The sequence below is a fragment of the Rosa chinensis genome, chromosome 2 (genome assembly GCF_002994745.2).
Source record: "Rosa chinensis cultivar Old Blush chromosome 2, RchiOBHm-V2, whole genome shotgun sequence".
Taxonomy (NCBI): Eukaryota; Viridiplantae; Streptophyta; class Magnoliopsida; order Rosales; family Rosaceae; genus Rosa; species Rosa chinensis.
Window position 1 is genome coordinate 24220799 of NC_037089.1, and position 21965 is coordinate 24242763.

Here is a 21965-nt window from a genome sequence, read left to right on the forward strand (position 1 = left end):
AAAAATAAAAATGATGATATGTTTTGTTGATGTAAGAAGTGCAGTACTCATATTTACTTGCTAGCAAAGTTTTTTACAATCATATTTAGTCACGAGATGATGGATTAGAACTTTACTTATTAATGACAAAACAAAAAAGTAAAAGTTAAAAAAACACCACCAACTTTTACAAAAGAGATTGGCCTACTTTAAAAACTAGAGTGGTAAATGATCTACCTTTTTCGATATGGAAAAAACAACTCAAAAAGGTGATAATTTGATCGAAAATAGTTCCCCAATTAACCTTTGCTCTAAGGAATCCTTAAACCCTAAAGCCTCATCAGCCCGTATAAAAGTTGACAGAATTGCTCATATTAGCCTATACTAAATATCATCCGGCTACTCCAGTTATATTTTTTTTCCAAAAACTAAACGCAGAATTTGTTCCTTTCCCTGTGGCCAGAGGAAAATAGGAAACGATCCCGATTAATCGCACCGACCACGCGCCGTAGTGACTTTCACTATTCGCTGACGCCAGCCTAATCTGGGGAGTGGAGCCGAGCCGAGCCGAGCCGTGCGGACTTATACCAGACACACCGCTTTCCGCAGACAACGGTAAAATCTCTCCCTCCAAAAAAAAAACCGGAAGGTCAGGTAGCCGGTGGAGCCGAAAGGAAACTGCATTTGAATCGAATTTGCGTTCAATTTCATTTGTGACTGCAGTGGTGTACCCAACCCCAGTCAGATTCTAACCCCATATCTGACCCAAGTAGGTTTTATTTAAAGAGAGAGAGAGTGTAAGGCCAGCTGGGTTGTGAACTGGTTCACTCACCTCTCTCTCTCTCTCTCTCTCTCTGATTTCCCATTGTAGATGAACAGTCATAGACTTAGAGTCTTCAGAGCTATGTTTAGTTGATTGGGTAATGATGTAAAGAGAGAGACTTGGGTTGCTTTGCCTTGTTAAAAACTCTTTCTTGCTGGTTGGGTTTGCTTTGTTTTTGTGGGTTGGGTTGTGTTGGGGTGTTTTTATCTTTAATTTTTTTTTTATATTTCTTTTGATGGGTACTGAGGGGGAAGAAGTAGTACTGAAAGAGAAGAAAGATGGGGCAGAGAACAGAGCAAATGGGTTGTTGTGCCATACTTGTATACACAACTGTACTACAAGTTGGTCTTGTTTCAGATATGGAACTATTTGTGCTTCTTCCATTGCTTCCTTTAAGTAAAACATCTTGCTCTCAACACTGATTTGAGCTAGTGCTAAAGATCCACCGCTAAAATTTGAAAAAGAGAAAAAAGAAAGAAAGGGGCTTGCTATCTAGTAAGATCTCTGATCAAAAAAGTTCGTTTCCCCTTAAGCTCTCACTTGTAGTCATCATCATGAAGAGGCTTGGCAGCTCAGATTCTATGGGTGCTTTGATTTCCATCTGCCCAACAACAACAGGTTGATTTCTAATAAAGAAACCCTTTTTTGATCTAGTGCTGTTTTCCCAAGATTCACACACCGTGTCTTTGTTCTTTTGTCTCTTACTATTTTCATGATCATTTCATTAAGAAAAATTGAACCTTGTGACAGTACTACTTTGTGATTTGAATTTTTGTCATCTTGAATTGAAACCATGAATCCCTCTCTTCCTGTTTGGAATCTGATCTAGCTAAATTCTGTGGACAATTCACTAAATTCTCTGTTTGTTTTTGCTTGGTTTAGCAGATGAACACAGTCCAAGAAACAACCATGTTTACAGCAGAGACTTCCAGTCCATGCTGGACGGCCTAGACGAAGAAGGGTGCGTGGAAGAGGCCGGCCATGTCGCCGAGAAGAAGCGCCGGCTAAGCGTTGAGCAAGTGAAGGCCTTGGAGAAGAATTTCGAGGTGGAGAACAAGCTTGAGCCAGAGAGAAAAGTGAAGCTTGCCCAAGAGCTTGGTCTTCAACCAAGACAAGTTGCGGTGTGGTTCCAAAACCGCCGAGCTCGTTGGAAAACTAAGCAATTGGAACGCGACTACGGCGTTCTCAAGGCCAACTATGACTCTCTCAAGATCAGCTATGATTCTCTCCAACATGACAATCAAGCTCTTCACAAAGAGGTATATATGACAACACTAGTGCGACGTTTTAGATTCACAATCTGACAACATAACATGTCAAATTATTACGAAGTTGGGTCTAAAATTTTGGATCGACTTTTTGTGTTGCAGATAAAGGAATTGAAAGCGAAGGTCCAAGAAGAGAACACAGAGAGCAATCACTCAGTGAAGGAGGAGCAAATGGTTCTGGCAAAAGAGTCCAGTTACAAAGTGGTAATGGAGCAGAGCAAGCCACAATCTCCTGATACGTCAGGTCCAGTTTCAGAGTCCAAAGAGCTAAACTTTGAGAGCTTCAACAATACCAACTCCAATGGAGCAGTGGGAGTAGAAGTGTCATTGTTCCCTGACTTCAAAGACGGCTCATCGGACAGTGACTCAAGCGCAATCCTAAACGAGGATCATAACAGTCCCAACGGGACTATAAACCACCACCACCAGCTCATGTCAGCCTCCAATTCACTCAAATTCAACTGCTCTGCCTCATCGTCCTCGCCTTCCTCGTCGTCAATGAATTGCTTCCAGTTCCAGAAGAGTAGTTATCAGCCTCAGTTTGTGAAGATAGAGGAGCACAATTTCTTTAGTAGTGAGGAGGCTTGTAACTTCTTTTCAGATGAGCAAGCTCCCTCACTTCAGTGGTACTGCCCTGATCAATGGAACTAAGTCAAATTACAAATCCACCCCTCCCCTCAAAAAAGGAAAAAAAGAAAAGAAAAAAAAATGGTATCCAAGTGAGAACCTCCAAGAATTTTGTAAAATAGGGAAGTGGAGTTGTGTATAAAATGTCCTACTTTGATCTCCATTGTAAGAGCAAGAAGGGAATATAGTTGAAACAGTTCGAGCAGAGGGACCTGAAGCAGCCGAGAGGGAGAGAGAGAGAGAGAGAGGAAGAATAAGAGAGAAGGGTTCACGTGGGGATGGGAGGAAGGTGATGATCGAGTAAGTCTAAGGTAAGTCTACTAAAGCCGTGCGGGGGTATGCATGATTGGGTCGTAATTGAAATCTCAGTTGTAAAAAAAGAAATCTCGGAAACCTTGAGGAGGAGGAAGGAGGTAGAATTCATGTAATGGAGAAAATAATCATTGTGCCTTACTTTTTCCTTCCATCCATGCTTCGCGTTTTCAATTCAAAGGTTGATGGACAATTTATTTCTTTTGCCATGGTCTTGCCATCTTTTAGAAAGAGAATAATTCATTATAATTACCAATAAATAAAAAATTCATTCACTCTGCATTCTCAATTTGAAAAGCATTCAAATGAAACTCAACCTATTGAATTTTGAAGATTATGGATAGTTTAATTACTTAATATATCGAACATGCTCATATTCTCATATCTTAATTAGAATCGTGATTTTAGTGTGGGAGTAAAAAAGTACAGCAAGTTGTTCGTTCGGTTTCTTTCAGGTACAACGTGAAACACCAACTTTTTAAATACGCACTACTTTTTTATAACTGGTGTTACCGTATGTCATGTGTATTTTGAAATTTCAACGTAGATCTGATCATATTACCATTCAACTTTACTTCAATTTTCTCTAGTGTCCCTTCTCTCTTAATTTTCTCGTCCTAATCTTTTCTATCAGACTCACAATTTTGAATTGGAATGTCAGTCAAGAACTTGAAAAAATTGTAAGACAAACACAACCTAAGACATGATTATGCTGTTGTTGGCCATGTCATATGCTATATTAGAGTTGAGATTTTGAGATGGAGGTGAAGTGGGCATTGCCAAGGTATTGAGATGTGGCATCTAAGGCTGTACATATTGCTAAAGGAAACCTCGTTTTCTAAACCAAGACAACAATGATAGTTTGTTTTCGGTTCCACAATTAAATATCAACGAAACTTAAGTAAATTAATAATAAAGTAAATCTAGGATTCACATCCAAAATCAATTTGCAATGGATGAAGTGGCCAAAATCCTTATAAACTCATAGGCAATGTCCCTTTTTTCCCATATGGGATCTATATTCTCAATACGTCATCACACATGTGACTAATTTTCAAGCCATACACGTGGACAACTGATGCAGGAGCTATATGTGACGATGAACCAAGGACCAAGAGGATCCCACAAACACCAGATTATCTCAAGGACTATGTCTGGGAGGTTTTACCGTATATGTTTGCTTCCCTTTAAAGTCTAGGTTTTATTCTCTATCTAAAGGATTGTATTGACTCATTTTGGGGTCTTTGATCATACATGATAATATATGATACTGGCAGCCGCCAATGCATTGCTAACTTCTTATCTAGTTGTCTATAGCGTTTGAGTCCAGAGAGGCTTTGAGTTGGTGTGGATCACTGATCCGCATGAGTTGGTATCAGAGCAGTGGTTCATATCAAGCGTGTTAGTCGGGGAGGCTTCCCAATGGGGCGTCTTAACAACTGCAATAACAACATGGAAGAAATTAGAAGATTGATGCAACAACTCAATGATCGCGTTGCTCGTGTCGAGACCCGAGGCCGAAATGGTGTGGGCTCTAATGAAGAGGAGGATGTGAACCCTTTTCATAATCGCGCTTTGTTGAGTGAGCCAGGTGGAGAGGGACAAGGTAACCGATATTTTGACATGAAGGTTGAGATTCCTGAGTTTGAAGGTAGAAATCGATCGGATGAGTTTGTTGATGGGCTCAATTCAGTTCAGTGGATCTTTGATTTCAAAGAGGTACCAGAGAACAAGAAAGTAAAGGTTGTGGCTATCAAACTAACAAAATTTGCATTGGCCTGGTGGGAACAACTAAAAGGTCGGAGGGAGTGTTTGGGAAAGCCAAAGATTACTTCTTGGGAGAAGATGAAGAAAGAAATGAAGAAGAGATTCTTACCAGAGAATTACATACAGATCAATTATCTGAAGTTGCATAGCCTACGATAAGGAGCCCGATTAGTTGATGAATTCACTGAGAAATTTGACCTCTTAACTATTAGGAGTGGCTTGATTGAAGATGAAGAACACACAATAGCCCGCTATCTTGGGGGGCTACGACTTGAGATTCATGATATGGTTGTACTGCAACCTTATTGGAGTAATAATGATGTGTACAAGCTAACTATCCAAGTAGAGAAGCAACAGAGACAACGCCAAAGGTGACCTGCCAGTGGGGAGTAAAATAGTTGGTAAGTTTACAAAACTGATGCAGAGAAGCAAAAATCACAACCACATGAGCCTCAAAAGAACTCCAACCCAAGTGAAAAACATAAAGTTGTGGAGTGTTTCAAATGCTCAGGTATTGGCCACGTATTATCTGAATTTCCTAACCAAAGGGTAGTCAATCTCATTGAAGAATTTAGAGAGTCGTTTGAATTGAAGATGGTGGATTCCCCTCTTTGAAGGTGATGAGATTACATGGAGTTACCAGGGAGAAGCACTAGTCATACAACGAGCAATGAATGCTTCAAAGGTAGAGGAAGGTCCGGAATGGTTGCGACATAATATCTTCCACACAAGATGCACTTCAAATGGAAAGATATGTAACCTTATTATAGATAGTGGTAGTTGTGAGAATGTGTTTGCCCAAGTAATGGTAGACAAACTTAATTTGAAGACCGAGAGGAGACCTACATCCTACAAGCTTGCTTAGTTCAAAAAAGGGAATGAGGTAACTATCAATCGACGTTGCTTAGTGACATTCTCCATTGGTAAAAATTACCTTAATAGTGTGATGTGGTACCAATGGATGCTTGCCATTTATTATTGGGTCGACCGTGGCAATATGATCGGAAGGTTGTTCATGACGGATATAAAAACACTTACACTTTTCACTTTTCACTTTTCACAAAGAGGGTGTCAAAGTAATTTTAGGTCCCTCAAAGGTGGGAATCATTCCTAAGCGTACCCAAAAAGGTGAAGGAAATAACTTTTTATTATTCTAGAGGAAGTGAAAACTAAAGATAATGTGTATCTACTTATGGTCTAGAGGAAGTGAAAACCGAAGAAAATGTGTATCTACTTATGGTGAAAGGGACAGATTCTGAAAATTCTCTCACTTCTCAACTTAAGCCTATGTTGGAAGAGTTTGCTGATATTATTCCAGATGAAATTCCTGCGGGTTTACCACCAATGAGGGATATACAGCACCATATTTACCTTGTCCCAAGTTCAACTTTGCCAAATAGACCACATTATCGTATGAGTCCTCAAAAGCATAAGGAGCTTAATAGGCAGGTCACAGAGTTTTTACATAAGGGGGTGATTCATGAAAGTATGAGTCCTTATGCCGTTCCAGCCTTGCTCACTTAAAAGAAAGATGGTACTTGGTGGATGTGTGTGGATAGCCTGGCAAGTAATAAAATCACAGTGAAGTATAGGTTTCCCGTTCCGCATCTAGATGACATGCTAGGCCATTTGTCAGGTTCAAACATCTTTTCTAAGATTGATCTTCGATGCGGATATCATAAAATTAGAATGCGACCGGGTGATGAATGGAAGACAGCATTCAAGACACGTGATGATTGTTTGAGTGGATGGTGATGCCATTTGGATTATCGAATGCGCCAAGTACATTCATGCGGCTTATGAACCATATCTTTCGTCCATATATTGAGAAGTTTGTAGTAGTGTATTTTGATGACATCTTTGATTTTAATTGCAATGCCAGGTGTCACGGGCCGACTTTATACGCAGCGGAATTAGCCCGTGAGGCGCTAAGGTTCCTCTTGAACCGAGGCCAGCCTACTTCCTTACTTCCTTGATACTCCATTTTTCTTTCTCTTTCTGTGTGCTTCTCTTGTCAACTTGACCCTTTCGACATCGTCCCCTTACTTGTTGGGGTTTACCAACGAAAGCTACTCACGCAAGAGTCTCACAACTTGTGACTAATCGATCGCTTCCTTGTGTCATGGTTGTCTTCCAAGACACTCGCCCAACCGATAGGCTTTCATGTCATCTCGGCTTGCGTCAACCCATTACTGACCCACGTGCATCCCGCACGCCGATAGCAAGTAGCATGACCGTGTACCGAGACTAAGTTGGCATTCACATTTCTTCCATTAGTCCTTCGTTAGTAGCTTGCACACCTTCATCACTTCATGGGCATCCCTCGCACCACCCACACAGCTCCAAGACAACACATGTCTTGCATGTTTCACCTCATGGGCATCACTTATGCGCCCCACTCGGTCTTCAGCTCATGGACAACCCATGCCCGCGTACCTTAACCTTGTGCGCGTCACCTACACACCTTGCTTGACAGCACGTGCCCGCATACTTTGTCTAGTGCATAACTGGCACAACCCTATGAACTCATAGGCAACACTTGTTTTCATCCTGCACCTCATGAGCGCCACTTGTGCAACTCACTCGGCTCGCGGACACCACCTGTCGTTGTATCTTGCCTCGTGAGCATCTCTTGTACAACCCACTTGGCTATTAGGCAACACATGCCTTCATACTTCGCCTCATGGACATCACCTAGACAGCCCACTCGGCTCATGGGTAACACTTGCCCGTCTACTCAAGCCTTCAGTACCAACCAGACAAGCCATCGAGGCCTTGTGGCCTTTCCCATCTAACAAGGCTACCATGTTCTCTTCTTGATGACTGACATGGCTCCACGGCATATCCTAGCCCGCAGGCCAATCCTCAAGAAGGCATACCGTCTTGCTTGTTGGCACGACGCTTGAGTGAGCAACTCATCATTGATGCCCCTCTTAAGCTTCCTTCAGTCTAGCACGAGGTCGCCCTTCTCGTGCTTGCTGGCATCACTTTGCTTTGGGCAAGGTCGAACCCTAACACATGCCCACGTCGCTTGCGCCGTGGCCAATGAGCACCACGAGGTCCCGACATATCTTCTGTAAGCCCACATGTTTGTCTAACGCCGATGGCATAAGGATCGCCCTCATCCGAACCTCGTCCCCGACGTCGACCCGCAATATCGGCCTTTCGGCCAATACCGTCCACGAGACTTCCTGACTCGTGGAAACACATGCCGCCCCTTTCTGACAACACATGCCCGGTCCCCTAGGCCCCCACAGGTGCCCGGGAGAAGCTCACTTAGTGCCCCATGAAGGCCAGCACCGGGGGTGGTGGAGAGTTTGACACCATGTCTCCCCCTATAGAGCATATCTTGCTTACATGAACTTGGCAGGAGGAAACATCAAAATAGCCGAGGAGACTAATTGTCCATAACTAATTCATAGAAAATCCAAATGACATGCCGTCAAGTGCGTTGAACTCGTTTCGACGTCCCAGACATTTCTCGTGTTTTGAGTTTTCCCAAATTCCAAGCCGAAGTACCTTGAACCCGAACTTCCACTTAATTACGACAATGCCACTCGTCCTCACTTTAGCTTCAAGCTCGCCCTTGGGCTTCCAAGGCTCGACCCTCTTGGCTTCTCCTTGTCCCAAGGCTCGCCCCTCTCGGCATCTTCTCGCCTCAAGGTTCGCCCCTCTCGGCATCTCCCTTACAAAGTGTCACGGTAGCACTACTCCTAAGTGCGGCTCGTGACACCAGGCAACATATAGATCACCTGCGAAAACTTTTTGAAGTGTTAAGAGAACAAAGGTTGTATGCCAATTTGAAGAAGTGTGAGTTTATGACGGAAGGTTTGATTTTTTTTGGGCTATGTTATCTCTGCTGAAGGAGTCAAGGTGGACCCAAAAAAAGTTGAAGCAATTTTGGAGTGGCCAACACCTATGTCCATCCACGACATTCGAAGCTTCCATGGGTTAGCCTCATTTTACCGCAAGTTTATTCGTAATTTCAGTTAAGTTGTGGCACCTATAACTGATTACTTGAAATCTAGTGTATTTAAGTGGACAGATGCAGCTGAAAGTAGTTTTCAAGCAATAAAAAAAAAAAAAAGCTATGACAGAAACGTCGGTTTTGACACTACCAGACTATGAGAAAGTCTTTGAAGCTGATTGTGTTGCTTCCCGAATTGGAATTGGGGCTATTTTGAGCCAAGAGGGTAAGCCGGTAGCCTTTTTTAGTGGAAAGCTTAGTGATACAAGGCGAAAGTACTCCACTTATGATATAGAATTTTATGCCATCATGCAAGCTTTGCGAAGGTGGAAACAATACCTCATATACAAGGAATTCATCCTTTATTTTGATCATGAAGCATTGAAATATATCAATGGTCAACAAAAACTTAACCGACGTCATGCAAAGTGGGTGGAGGAACTTCAAGAGTACAACTTTATCATTCGTCACAAAGCCGGGATCCAAAACAAGGTGGATGATGCCCTAAGTCGACGGAATGCTATATTGACAACAATGGAGATAAAGGTTGTTGGGTTTGAGAAATTGAGAGACCTGTACAAAGATGATGTGGACTCTAGACATATATGGGAAAGATGTGAGGGCCGATGACCCTTCAAAGATTTTCATATGAATGATGGCTTTTTATTTAAAGAGAGCAGGTTGTGCATTCCTAATTGTTCAATGAGGCAATAGATAATTGAAGAGCAACATGGTGGTGATCTTGGTGGGCATTTTGGACAAGACAAAACAATTGCTCTAGTTAGGGAAACATTTTATTAGCCAAAACTGAATAAAGATGTGACGAAGTATGTTCAATGGTGTAGAGTCTATCACGTTGCTAAAGGACATTCTCAAAATACGGGTTTGGTACTCCACTGCCCGAACTGAAGGCCATGTGGGAGGATGTGAGCATGGACTTTGTGTGTTGGGGCTCCCTCGTACTAAGGGTGACCATGACTCCATACTTGTTGTGGTGGATAGATTTTCAAAGATGGCACATTTTGTACCATGTCACAAAACCATGGATGTTAGTCACATTGCAAACCTCTATTTTCGAGAGAAGTTGCATGAACAGTTTCGTCAGAAACTTGAAGCAAGTAAGAAAAAGTACAAGGAGAAGGCTGACAAGCATAGAAGACTTGCTGAGTTCAAAGAGGGAGATCTTGTGTGGATAAATATGAGTAAAGAAAGGTTTCCGCGTGGAAAACATGAGAAATTGCATGATTGGGCAGATGGACCATTCCGGGTATTGAAATGCAATTGTGAGAATGCTTATCTTCTTGATCTTCCTAGCAATATGAATGTCTCACCTACTTTTAATGTAGCTGATTTGCAAGCTTACCAAGGGAGCAACAATGATGGTCATTCAGACTCGAGCACGAGTCTCTTTCAACCTGGGGAGTCTGATGCAGGAGCTATATGTGATGATGAACCAAGGACCAAGAAGATCCCACAGACACCAGATTATCTCATGGACTATGTCTAGTCCAAAAGATGATTCCTTATTTTATTACTTCTACTTTGATTGTTTACTTAATAACTTTAAGAGGTTTTAACGTATATGTTTGCTTCCTTTTTAAAGTATAGGTATTCTTCTCTATTTAAAGAATTGTATTGACTCGTTTTGGGGTCTTTGATCATACATAATAATATATGATATTGGCAGCCACCAGTGCATTGCTATCTTCTTCTCCAGTTGTCTAGTGTGTGTGAGTTCAGAGAGGCTTTGAGTTGTTGTGGATCGCTAATCCGCATCAACAACTTATATTAGGTGAAGTGAAGCCCGTGTGGCCCTGAGACATGCACACGTGAGATAACTTGGATATGATATTATGATTAAGTAATATGAGGTTCACATCCAAAATCAATTGGCAATAGATGAAGTGGTCCAAACCTTTATAAACTCATAGGCAATGTTCCATTTTTTTTCATGTGAGATTTATATTCTCGACAACCAATTGTGTATAATTTTTATTCTAATCTAGTTTGAGGATTAATTATTTTATGATTCTGGAGTACTACATGTGTCATATGTCATGTAATGGTTTAGGCCAATTGAAGTATGATGTTTTAGAGGAGCCCACGGCAGAGGGTGAAAGAAAAGAAAATATTATATTAAATGGACCTGTCAAAAGTAAATTTTTTGTAAAAAAAAAAAAAAAAAAAAAAAAAAAAAAAACATTTTACATATCGACCCAACCAGTACATGTAACAGTTCAAAAATATACAACAATATTTCTAGTTTGGGTGATGAGGATTCCCAAACCCCCAATATAAGGAGTGTTTTAAAATTCAATTTTCTTTCAACCTTCTCTAGTAAATAAAAGATTCTAGTTGAGGTAGAAGGATGTAAATTTCAAAAGCCTAGCCTAACATAATGATAATTGTTCACAAAATATATGTAAAGATTATGTACAAACAGATGTCATAACTATGGTCTAAAAATAAAAAGACACAAATGTCATAACTAGGTACCATGACAGATTTTCTGTACTTGCAAGTTGGACCCATTTTCTGCTTCCCATGCGAGTTTTAATTTGCACATGGTTCTTTTAAGTTATTTGGGTGAGGAGAAAACTCTCTAGCTTGGAGAATTCGTACCTTGTAACCCTTTCAATTTCCTATGGAGACAGTACCACAACTGCTTATAGTCCTGTTATTTTGGGTACACTATCCGAGTTACATAATTATATGCCCTCATATATGGGACTCAATTTTTATGAGCTCTAACATGCTTAAGGGTATCGAGTATTGCAGCTAAAAAAAGGCAAGAGACTACTATTTGCCAATACAATTTTGGGTACACTATCCGAGTTAACTGAGTTGAACTCGAAGACCAAGTCATTTAAAAAGCAACGTGGGATTTATTTCTATGAATGCGATTGATAACTATTAACAAGCATGCTTCTTTAAGAGGGAAGCCATTCATGCCTAATATTGTTCGTTCAACTCTTATTTTGCAAGTTATAATTAGGTCGTCTTTTCTTACTTGGCATAATACTTTGAATTCTATTGTGTAATATTTAGATTTTATATATCGTAAACGAGATTTTTGTTTAGAGATTCTCAATAAGTAGAAAATACACACACTAATTTAATTTGCTTGTATCATTTGCTCATATCTCGAAGAAATAAAGGTGATTAGTTGAATTACACGGAAATCCTAAACATCGCTTTTAAATTTTTATTTAGAGATATTCAATAAGTGAAAAATACACACATTAATTTGGTTTGTTTGTGTCTTCTCGAAGAAATTAAAATGATTCATGGAATATTTCACCCATATCATTTCTTTGAGATAATTTTATCAACATCTTATGTGCATTCTCAATACACAATCAAAAAGAAGCATTTGAAGCGGTAATCATCATCGTCCTTGCTCTGTTCTAGAATGTTCAACTAAACTTCATCTGATCTTAACCAGAGCGACGTTTGTAACGGCTACCTGAAAGCCTCGATCCCGATATGATGAAAATCCAAAAGAGCACTGAAATCGCGAGCAAACCCAGCACGAACGACAGCAAAGGATTTAAAACTTCAAGAAAGCAAAAATGGGGAATAGATCGTACCAAACCACATAATCGCTAGCTTTACCACAAAATCAAATGCCAGAAAGGAAAAGGGGGAAAGAGTGATGATTAAAGAAAGAAAGCCCTAAAAAGATGCGCCACATGATTGATGATTGGATCCCAATATACGTGTCCTTCATTTGCTAGCCGCAGCTTTTTGCTCGCAAGGCTTTGATGGAACTTTTCGTTTTCCATTCCAGCTTAAACAAACCCTTTTTAATCTTACTACCATATCACCACTGAACACAGTGAAAGAGGCAGGACTGTGACTTTTCCGAGAGCACTATCTTCTAAGATGGGTAAGTTTAATTAACGCTAGTATTCATACCTAAGGACATTTCATTAATACTTGTTCATCTGAAGAAAACTTCGATGCCACTTTGACAAGGCTCTTGTGGTTTTGGCTCCCTAAGATGGTGTCCAAGACATCACAACTGGCCCTCTCCAAACCCTAAGTTTTTGGGTCAAGGTAGAAAGAGTTTTTCCAATGTCCCGCTCTCCGAGACTAATCCGACTTGTGCGCGGTTTATTGGGCCGCTATATTGATATTGTCCAGACTAAATTACGTATGGGTCAAATCCGGATAAGAGTTGTAAACTTGTAATCCATATGAATCAACCGTTGTCACTTAAATGCAGCTTTATTGTGGAAGATGGAGTCGTATTCAATTTAGAGTTCAACTTCGAGAATTGATGGAGCAGTGTTCGACGTGCTATATTTAGTCATACTCAATCAAAAGCATACTGAAACTCGCTTTTTAACCAGCCTATAAACTACTAGAACAACTTTTTCTAAGCACGCCAGAAAAGCGAAACTGTTCTAATAATCTATAGACTTATCTAAAAGTGAGCTTCAGTATGTTTTTTAATGACTATTATTTGTTAATAGTAGAGTCTACTTGAAATACTATATAATAAGTTCCACTTTATATATATATAATATCATTTGGCTTTGATTATTATTAGTATGATGCTACATTTTCAAGAGGACCAAATTCAGTTTAGTTCCTCGAACTTTATGGCTAAAATCAGTTTGGTCTCTGACTTATTTTTTTAATCACGATAGTCCCTGCACTTCCAAATTGCATCATCCTAGTCCAAAATTTGACTTTAACTCGAAACATGACGTCATATATTGAGGTGGAACAGACATGAGGCCCCACTTTTCAACATTTGACCCTTAATTTAGACAAAATATCCAAACTACCCTCCTCTCCTCTCCGAAATCCCACAACCTCGTCTCTTTCTAGTCCCTCACCTAATTCTTCCTCGTCCTTCTTCTTCTTCTTCCTCATCTTCTTAAATCCCCAAAACCCAAAAATCAGAAACGGATAAACAACAATGGGTACATTCCAATTGTCGTACGATGTTAGCACCACATTCTCTTTCCTCCACTTCTTGTACAACAATAATTCATCCAATTTTATCAAATCTTACTAACCCAGAAATTGAAAAACTAAACACCCCTTCAACTCGGAGTCGCCACTCAACCGGCGCATGGACCACGACTTCATCACTTCGGTCCCACTCCACTACGTCCGCAACCACGGCGTCGTCCCCAAGGCCACGTGGCACAATTGGACCATCGAGGTCACCGACTTTGTCAAGAGGCCCACCCGGTTCACCATGGATTACCTCACCACCAAGTTTCATGCCCGCGAGCTCCCCGTCACCCTCTATTAATGTTTAAGATTGAGCGGTGGCCCAAGTCTTGATTAACACTGGTCCGATAGGCGGACCGCTACTTGCAACGTTCTGAGAGCTTCCGCTACCTGTCAAATAAAATACAAAGCGGCGTCAAAGGGAGACCGCGTTGGGCAGTCTTCTCTTCTCTGATACCTAAGTTAGTCAATGTATTTATGTTGACAGAATAACAGTAGGTAAATAGTGAATGCGTAATTAATGAGGAAAGAGGAGAGAACCTTTTATAGGTAGGCAAGAGGCTGATCTCTTCCATGTTTTCGATGTGAGACTGATATGCTTCAGTTCCCAACTTCTAGAGCTTCTGATGCCATCTTGACGCGGCGAGTGGCGGTGAGTCAGCGGTGATCTGGGGGTGACCCGGGACTCGGGCGGTAGCCTGCTTGGCTGTGTTTCCGTAGGTCACTCCGCTTATGGGAGTTGGTACCGCTGGCGGTAGCATGAGCGTGGCTCATTAGAGCTAATTATGCTTGGCAAATGCTCATGTAAGTACAAGTCCCCCAAGTTCCCAGTCAAGGAGGGCGATCTTGGTTGGGGAGTTGCCTAGCAGTTTGAAGCGTTACTTCCGCTAGACTTGCAAAAACATAATTAGCGTCAGTGCGTTATCAACCATGGACTTACTGAGCAAATGCTTTATGCCCTTTCTGGTGGGCCCCTACTAGGCCCCCCCAGGGAGTCCCCCACTCCCCGGCTAAGATAGACTTCCGTTTGGTCGGTATATTGTTTGTTGAGGGGAGCTGCACTGAGCAGAGGGTGTTGGGTAGTGAGCCCAATCTTTGGTACCCGAGTGGCGGGGGTCAACGTGCCTAATCAGGGTCGTCGTAGACTATTGACGTGTCCCCGTGTCCTGGAGGGATGTGGCTGGACTGTGACGTCGCGTGGCGGTCGTCTTCAGGATGAGGCGTTGCCTCGGGAATCGCCATTGGTCGTATATCTCTTCATACGTGGCTATGAGGACTGTAAACACTGCGTACCGCTGGGAGGACTCCGTCTGTTTGTTACGGTTATCCCCATGGGATGAGCGGTTGCCCTTGTTGTAATGTTGGTCCTTCTGCCGCTTGCTCTGGTAGTTGGTTTGTTGCCACTCTCTCTTCTTGTCAGTTGTAGGCGTGGCAGAGGTTTTGTTAGCGGTCTCCTGATGGCTGGAGGAGGGTTGAGTGGACTTTACCGGTGTTGGCGGTGATGGTGGGGTTTCTCCATATGTGATGAATTCTGCCTGTGCATGGATGACTGTCTCGCCCATAACGTGGTCATACGTGGCATTTGGGTGATTGTAATTGAGGTCATAGAGAAATGGCCCCTTGAGGAGTCCTTGCTTGAAGGCTGCTAATGCCATTGTTTTGTCAAAATTGCGGCACTGAGATGCTGCCGCCCGCCACCTGGTGACAAATGCCTTCAAAGTTTCCTAGGTGCCTTGTTTGACGTTGAACAACTGACTTGTGTTGTGATGTCTGGCGGCTAGCAGGATGAACCGAGAAAGGAAAGCATTTGATAGTGCATGGAATGAGTCGATGGATCCCGGTGAGCACTCAAAGAACCAACTCATTGCCTCACTAACCAATGTTTGGCTGAACAAGTGGCAGAGGGTGGCATCATCAAATCTCTTGTTGTTAGTGACTTTTTTGAAGGTGTCCATGTGGACTAAGGGGTTGGTCATGCCCCTGTAATGTGACATCTTTAGTGTCTTTGCATATGCTGGTCTGACGGCTTGCAAGATCATGGCGATGAATGGTCTTGGTCTGGATGCAAAGAGTGGATTTGGGATTGGTGCTGGGGCGCCTGCCTCTGCCCGGATAAGCCTTTGCTCTAATTGCTGCATCCTCTATAGGATTAGGGCGGTTGTGTCGCCAATGGGCCCTGCCTAGAGATTCAGTTGAACCAGCTCCCGCCTGGGGATAGGTGGATTGCTCTCAGTTCTAGCCCTAGTAGTCGAGCGGTTGGTGTGCGGATGTGACTCCGCTTCCTGTTCCACCATTAGGTGGGGTAGGGGAGGTGGGCCCATTCCCAATAATTTGGGTGGATTTGGCGGTACCTGCATCTGTATGATTGGTACGGGTACCAATCCACGTGTATTGGGTCGACTACGTCTGGTGCTCCTCGATTGCTCTCTCTGCGCTGGGTTAGCATTTGCCTCCAACGCCTTTTTCAGTTCATCGAATTTTGACATCAGCGTGGCCACCTGCTTTTGGGCCTCGACCTTCTCTCTACACTCTTGTTCGCGCTCCCTATTTTCCTTATGGAGGTCCGCCAATGCTAGCTCATACATAGAGGCGAGATCCTGGCCTGGTTGGCGACTGCTGCCCGGTCGTGCCTCCGCTGCAGTTTGGATCAGCGGGACATGGGATGAGTCCTGGGGTTCTACGCTAGGGTTGACCAGAATGTTGAATAGTGCTCGATTAACGTTAACCGCAAGGTTAATGTTAGCCGCGGGGTTAGTGGGATGGGGGTTGGCAGATTGATCCGCTTACTCCTCAGTGTTAACCCAGCTACCGATAGTCATGGTGATTGTTGTGGTGGGATGGCATTTTGTTCAAGGATTCCCACAGATGGTGCCAATGTTAATGTTTAAGATTGAGCGGTGGCCCAAGTGTTGATTAACGCTGGTTCGATGGGCGGACCGCTACTTGCAACGTTCTCAGAGCTTCCGCTACCTGTCAAGTAAAATACAAAGCGGCGTTAGAGGGAGACAGCGTTGGGCGGTCTTCTCTTCTCCGATGCCTAAGTTAATCAATGTATTTATGTTGACAAAATAACAGTAGGTAAGTAGTGAATGCGTAATTAATGAGGAGAGAGGAGAGAACCTTTTATAAGTGAGGAAGAGGCTGATCTCTTCCATGTTTTCGATGTGGGACTGATATGCTTCAGTTTCCAGCTTCTGGAGCTTTTGATGCCATCTTGACGACGTGGCGCGTCAGGGGTGATCTGGGGCTGAGCCGGGGCTCGGGTGGTAGCCGGCGTCGCTGTGTTTCTGTAGGTCACTCCGCTGATAGGAGTTGGTACCCCTGGCGGTAGCATGTGGGTGGGTCATTAGAGCTAATTATGCTTGACAAATGCTCATGTAAGTACACCCTCGTTTTCACGACAAGGAGCAGAACATGGTGAAGCAGACCATCAACTTCAACTGGGGCGCCATCGGCATCTTCACCTTCGTCTGGAGCGACGTACGCCTCAGCGACATCCTCAAGCATAGTGTGAAATCAATTGTGGGTCATGATGGCGTCGGCGCGTGAGCAAACTTCTAGGCATCACCAGACGATGTGGAGGCTGGGTCTAACTAGTCGGAGACCGGGAAGCATGATAGTGGTGGAGGTGAGCGCAGTGGTGCTTAGAGACCAGCAGTGGAAGAGAGAGAATTCTAGATTTACTTTCTCTCTCCTCGAACTCTCTCTCATACAAAAACCCAGCAAAAGTTGCTTCACAATCTCTTCTCTTCCGATTATGCTCCCGCTTCCCGGTGCATCTTTTGGGGGTCGTAGATGCTGTGCCCACCTACTTGAAGACAAGACCGGAATCAGTCCACCATGTCTTTCCATCTTTTGGACTTCGTTTGTTATGCCAGTACTTGACAATGGTCGATGCAATAGACATGGTTTTGGTTTTCCGGTAAAGGGAGGTGAGATTTGGTAAAATGAAGGTGGAAAGTTCTTCGGAGGTTGAACTGGGCTTATATATGAGGCGGGGTTGAACTGATTACCAAGGTTCCATTGGGGTGGTCGGTCAGAATCGGAGGGGTAGAGAGAAAAGAGAGGAGGGTCAAAGCGGCGATAGTGGTAGTTTAAGGTTTGGAATTGCAGACCAAAAAAAAAAAGGTTTGGAATTGGGTGTGGTGGAGTAAATGTTCATTTTACCCTTATTGAATGGTCAAATGTTGAAAAGTGGGCCCCATGTCGGTTCCACCTCAGCGTATAACGTCATGTTTCGAGTCGAAGTCAAATTTTAGATTTGGGTGATACAATTTGAAAGTACAGAGACCATCGTGATTAAAAAAAAAAAAGTCAGAAAGCAAATTAATTTTAACCCTAAAGTTTGATGGACTAGACTAAATGCAGTCCTTTTGAAGAAGAAAAAAAAAATCTAGTAATTATCTTATATCATTTTCGTACTCGTATAAAGCTCAAATCATTTTATCTTGAATGTTTAATATAACTATTAAATTATAAACGGTTATTTTGGCAAATCAAAGATGGTACTGCTTCAGCAAAAAATTCCATTTACATTGATATTCTTTCCATCGGATCCATTGAATCCAAGAAGCACCAGCATGACTAACTGGAGAGTAGATTAGATAGTGGCAGAAGACCTTGTGCTTTCTCCAACTTTTTTACACTTTGGGTTCCAGCAATGACTTTTTACGAGTACGGCTTTTGGCAAATAGCGCAAGACCCGCTTACTTGCCTCCTCCTCTGAATCTCTCTGACCTGCACATGGCGTTGGCTCCCTCTGCCCTTGCAACTCCCTCCCCCTCTCTCTGTTCTCATATTCAGCTCCAACTTTTTGTGATTGTGCGTACGATTCTCCTTTGGATTCATTTCCTACACGTGTACGGTGATGGGACCCCTTCCGACGTATCTTTTGGCTCCAATCGCAGATCAGATCTCACATTTATTATTCCCAACAAATTCATAGCCCTAGCAAACCCCATGACTTCACAAAATTACACTCCGTTTTACCGCAATCCGTACATGAATTTTTGGGATTTTCAATTTGCGTGATATTTCGGTATAACAGATTTAGAAAACACAATGTTTATTGCTCAATTTTAATTCCGGTATTCACTTTAGTACCTCCTCTGTAAGGTACCAATGTGATACTTTTCAAATATTAGGTACTAAATTGTTGAATGACTGAAATAGATAATTAAGTGTCTAGTGTACTCTTTTTGACTAGTAATTGCTCTTGGTCGAAATTTGGCTATGTGTGTGAGTCAAAACTCAAAAGTGAGTCCATAGTATTGAAGGGGTTAGGAGAGTTAAACTCTGAATTTCTTCATTTTTAGGCTTTGAAATCACGGTTATGTTTAAAAAATTGACTCTAAAAGAGTGTAGCTAGATTATACGAACTTGTTCATCATATTCGACTACTACGAATAGAGACAATCCAATTCAATGTGTCATCAAATTCCAACATCTCTTTTTAGTATGTCATGGGGTTCCCCAAGTCGGACCATGCCCATTGTTTATACAACACACTTTGTTCATCCAGACGTATAATTAGCACAACCGCATAGTACTTAGTGTTGCTAATCATAATTAATTAACAATCCAAAATGCTGCTAATTTTAATTCTTGTACGCTGTACAGGGCGTGGGAAACAGAGGAGATTCCAACAACCCCATGCGGTTGCTTTTGCTCCCGTTTTCCTCTTCCTCCAAGCCACGTGGCCCTATTAGCGTCAGCTCTAGCTAGCTGGCTAGGCTAGGCTAGCTAGCTAAGCCTGGCTTTTAGCTCTGGCTCCATGTGGTCACCACCACCGGGAAAAAAGCATGAGGTCCCCCTTCTGCATTTTTGGTGGGTCCCGCCGCTCTTTTCTTTCGTAAGGTAGGTATTGGTAGAGCCATGTGAGGTGGGCCCCGGGGTGGGGGGCGCAATATATTAAATGAAGGAAACGAAGTCGTTTTCATGGGTGTCGCAATCACGTAGATAGAAGTTGCGAGAGAAAAGTTTTTCGGTCTCGGATTGGTGACAGCTCATCTCGTACGCGCTGCGTATCGCAGGGGAATAGAAACGCACGTCACACGTTTCGTTTTGGGAAATTTACGGTGGTAAGAATTTTTTTGGAACAACGTATGGGAATAGTTTGGTAAATTTTGAGAAAATTTCAGATTTTTGGAATTAATTGTCGGCAGCAAATGGTTACTATCATATGATTCAATAGAACCAGTCTCCTATTCATAAGCGAGAGAAGTCCTCACAGAGCTCTTATACTCTCAGTTGTTATGTGATTAAAAAAAAAAATGTACTATCGATCAACACAGATGATGTTAACTATTAGAGCATGTAAGGTACCTATCATGAGAAATAAGAACACGTGTACACGCAAGAAAACGATCATGAATAATCACTACAAACTTTAATGGATCAAAAACAAAGTCGGGAAATGATGTTGTAGCTAGCTATACACTTGAATGGTACTATTGTAATTGTTGGTTTCATGCCAATCGACTTTGCTTCTGTATGCAAGCGAGTGGAGGGTGACTCAACTCTAGGAAGGAATATATATAGGTACCCCGACGAATTGCAATAATTATTCAAGACGTGTCAAGTATCTAAGTTCGAGTTTCATCCAAATCAGTATTGATCATGCTTTTGAAGAATCAAATATGGTAGCTGATGAAATTTACTAATTATCAGCACCAGTTTCAACGATTAGTGTTTGGATTAATTTCAAAAAAAAAAAATTTCTCTTAAACTAGATGTTGTCTAATTAGAACCCACAAGAATTTTCTTTGTAGTAAAAAAAAAAAAATAAATAAATACAAAACATATGAATGGAAACTGTTGGGGCGATTGCTTTCACTCATCTGACCGTCCGGGAACAAATCCGGCCTCAGGTCAAGAGGTAACCAACAACCCCTTGAAAGCAAAACCTAGTGATGAATGGACTGAGTAGAGTCCTCTACAATGATGTAGCCATAAATAGCTGCCTGGTATAAAGAAGAATGTACATGGGAAGCATTATACTGAAGCTTTCCGCGTGTACAACATCTGGGCACAAACTTTTGAAATTTTGTTAAAGGCAGAATCTCTTTGTTGTTGCCTCTTTTTCCCACTTCAGGTGCTTCACGTTGCCCTCTATTTTATTACTCTGCTTTCATCTTTCCGCTTCCACTCTCAATATACAAAGAGTAATATGCAAACTTTCCTCACCTCGCAATTTGTTTTTCCCCTGATTTTTAATCCTCCTGATTGTTTAACTTAATTTTTCAATTAGGGTTTTTCTGCAGGCAGCTTACACATAGGGTGGCATGCTCCAATTTGTTATCACAACAATTGTCTTACACTTCATACACGTGCAACCAAAAAGCTTCCATCTTTTTCTTTTGGTTTTGCTTTTCTTCCTAGTTTTGTTCTTTTTTAATTGGTTTTGTTATATCGGGGAAACTAAAATTGTGGTTAATGTATCGACACACTGATTTCAAGCAACTCACATTGTCTATTATTACTGCAAGAAGATCATTAAAGAAATTAGTTATAATAAGTTAACACATACACCTAAACAAGACCGTGGATAGACATGATTTGAATTTACGCTTCGGGCCAAATTAGTACGTGGAGGAAGGTATGAATAGACGATTGAAAGAGGCACAACATTCATATATACTTTCCATCCCCAGCTCAATGTTAAAACACCTCCAAATATGTGGCAAAGAACGTAGCTACTGTTCTCAAAGAATTTGATGGAGACATGAGATGGGGTGGGTATCATCCAGTTAGTTTACGTTTATCCTATAACATGAGGAAGATAACCACCAAAGGGACCCCATACGCATCTCACCCATGACATCCTTCACATCTTTCCCCACAGATATAAATAAAGATAGAGAGGTTTTACAAATTGATGATGCACAAATGGTCAGTAAAACAGTTGATTGTATGCTAAAAAGATACACATCCACATATCACAACAATTTTGTGTATGGTATGTGTACATAAAGTTATATAAGCATCACCATCACATATACAATGACTCAAATAAAGACTAGCTTTGATAATGAAGCTGGTGAGTGACATAGCAAGGTGTCTGGTGGGAGGGGTTTTCCTTTATGATTAAGTTAGAAAAATCAAGGATTTGATGTTGTCATTGGGTATTTGGAATCCTAATTCCTAAGATGTGCTCTAGCTAGCTAGCACCCTATAAGTTTGGGGTTAATCAACTTTAAAGGCCATTAGGTAGTTATCAATCGACGTATACCTTCTTGATCAAATGGTTAAA

At 41.9% G+C, this 21965-nt stretch overlaps 1 protein-coding gene across 2 annotated transcripts; it reads left to right on the forward strand.

The window, feature by feature from the left end:
• Nucleotides 1–776: 776 nt before the first annotated feature.
• LOC112187330 (homeobox-leucine zipper protein ATHB-6) lies at nucleotides 777–3218 on the forward strand. Of its 2 annotated transcripts, none has more exons than XM_024326083.2 (3): nucleotides 777–1420; nucleotides 1685–2061; nucleotides 2173–3218. In XM_024326083.2, exons 1-3 carry the CDS (start codon nucleotides 1357–1359, stop codon nucleotides 2719–2721), a joined length of 990 nt encoding a protein of 329 aa, XP_024181851.1. In that variant the 5' UTR covers nucleotides 777–1356; the 3' UTR covers nucleotides 2722–3218. The 2 variants fall into 2 exon arrangements, with proteins under 2 accessions (XP_024181851.1, XP_024181852.1); XM_024326084.2 differs by having other exon boundaries at nucleotides 1688–2061.
• The last annotated feature ends 18747 nt before the right edge of the window (nucleotides 3219–21965 follow it).

Bases quoted from the DNA above. Each gene is read 5' to 3' on its own strand.
- LOC112187330 (XM_024326083.2), top strand. From the start codon at position 1,357: ATGAAGAGGCTTGGCAGCTCAGATTCTATGGGTGCTTTGATTTCCATC. The intron at 1,421-1,684 runs GTTGATTTCTAA...TGCTTGGTTTAG, and splicing joins CATCTGCCCAACAACAACAG to CAGATGAACACAGTCCAAGA. The intron at 2,062-2,172 runs GTATATATGACA...TTTGTGTTGCAG, and splicing joins ATCAAGCTCTTCACAAAGAG to ATAAAGGAATTGAAAGCGAA.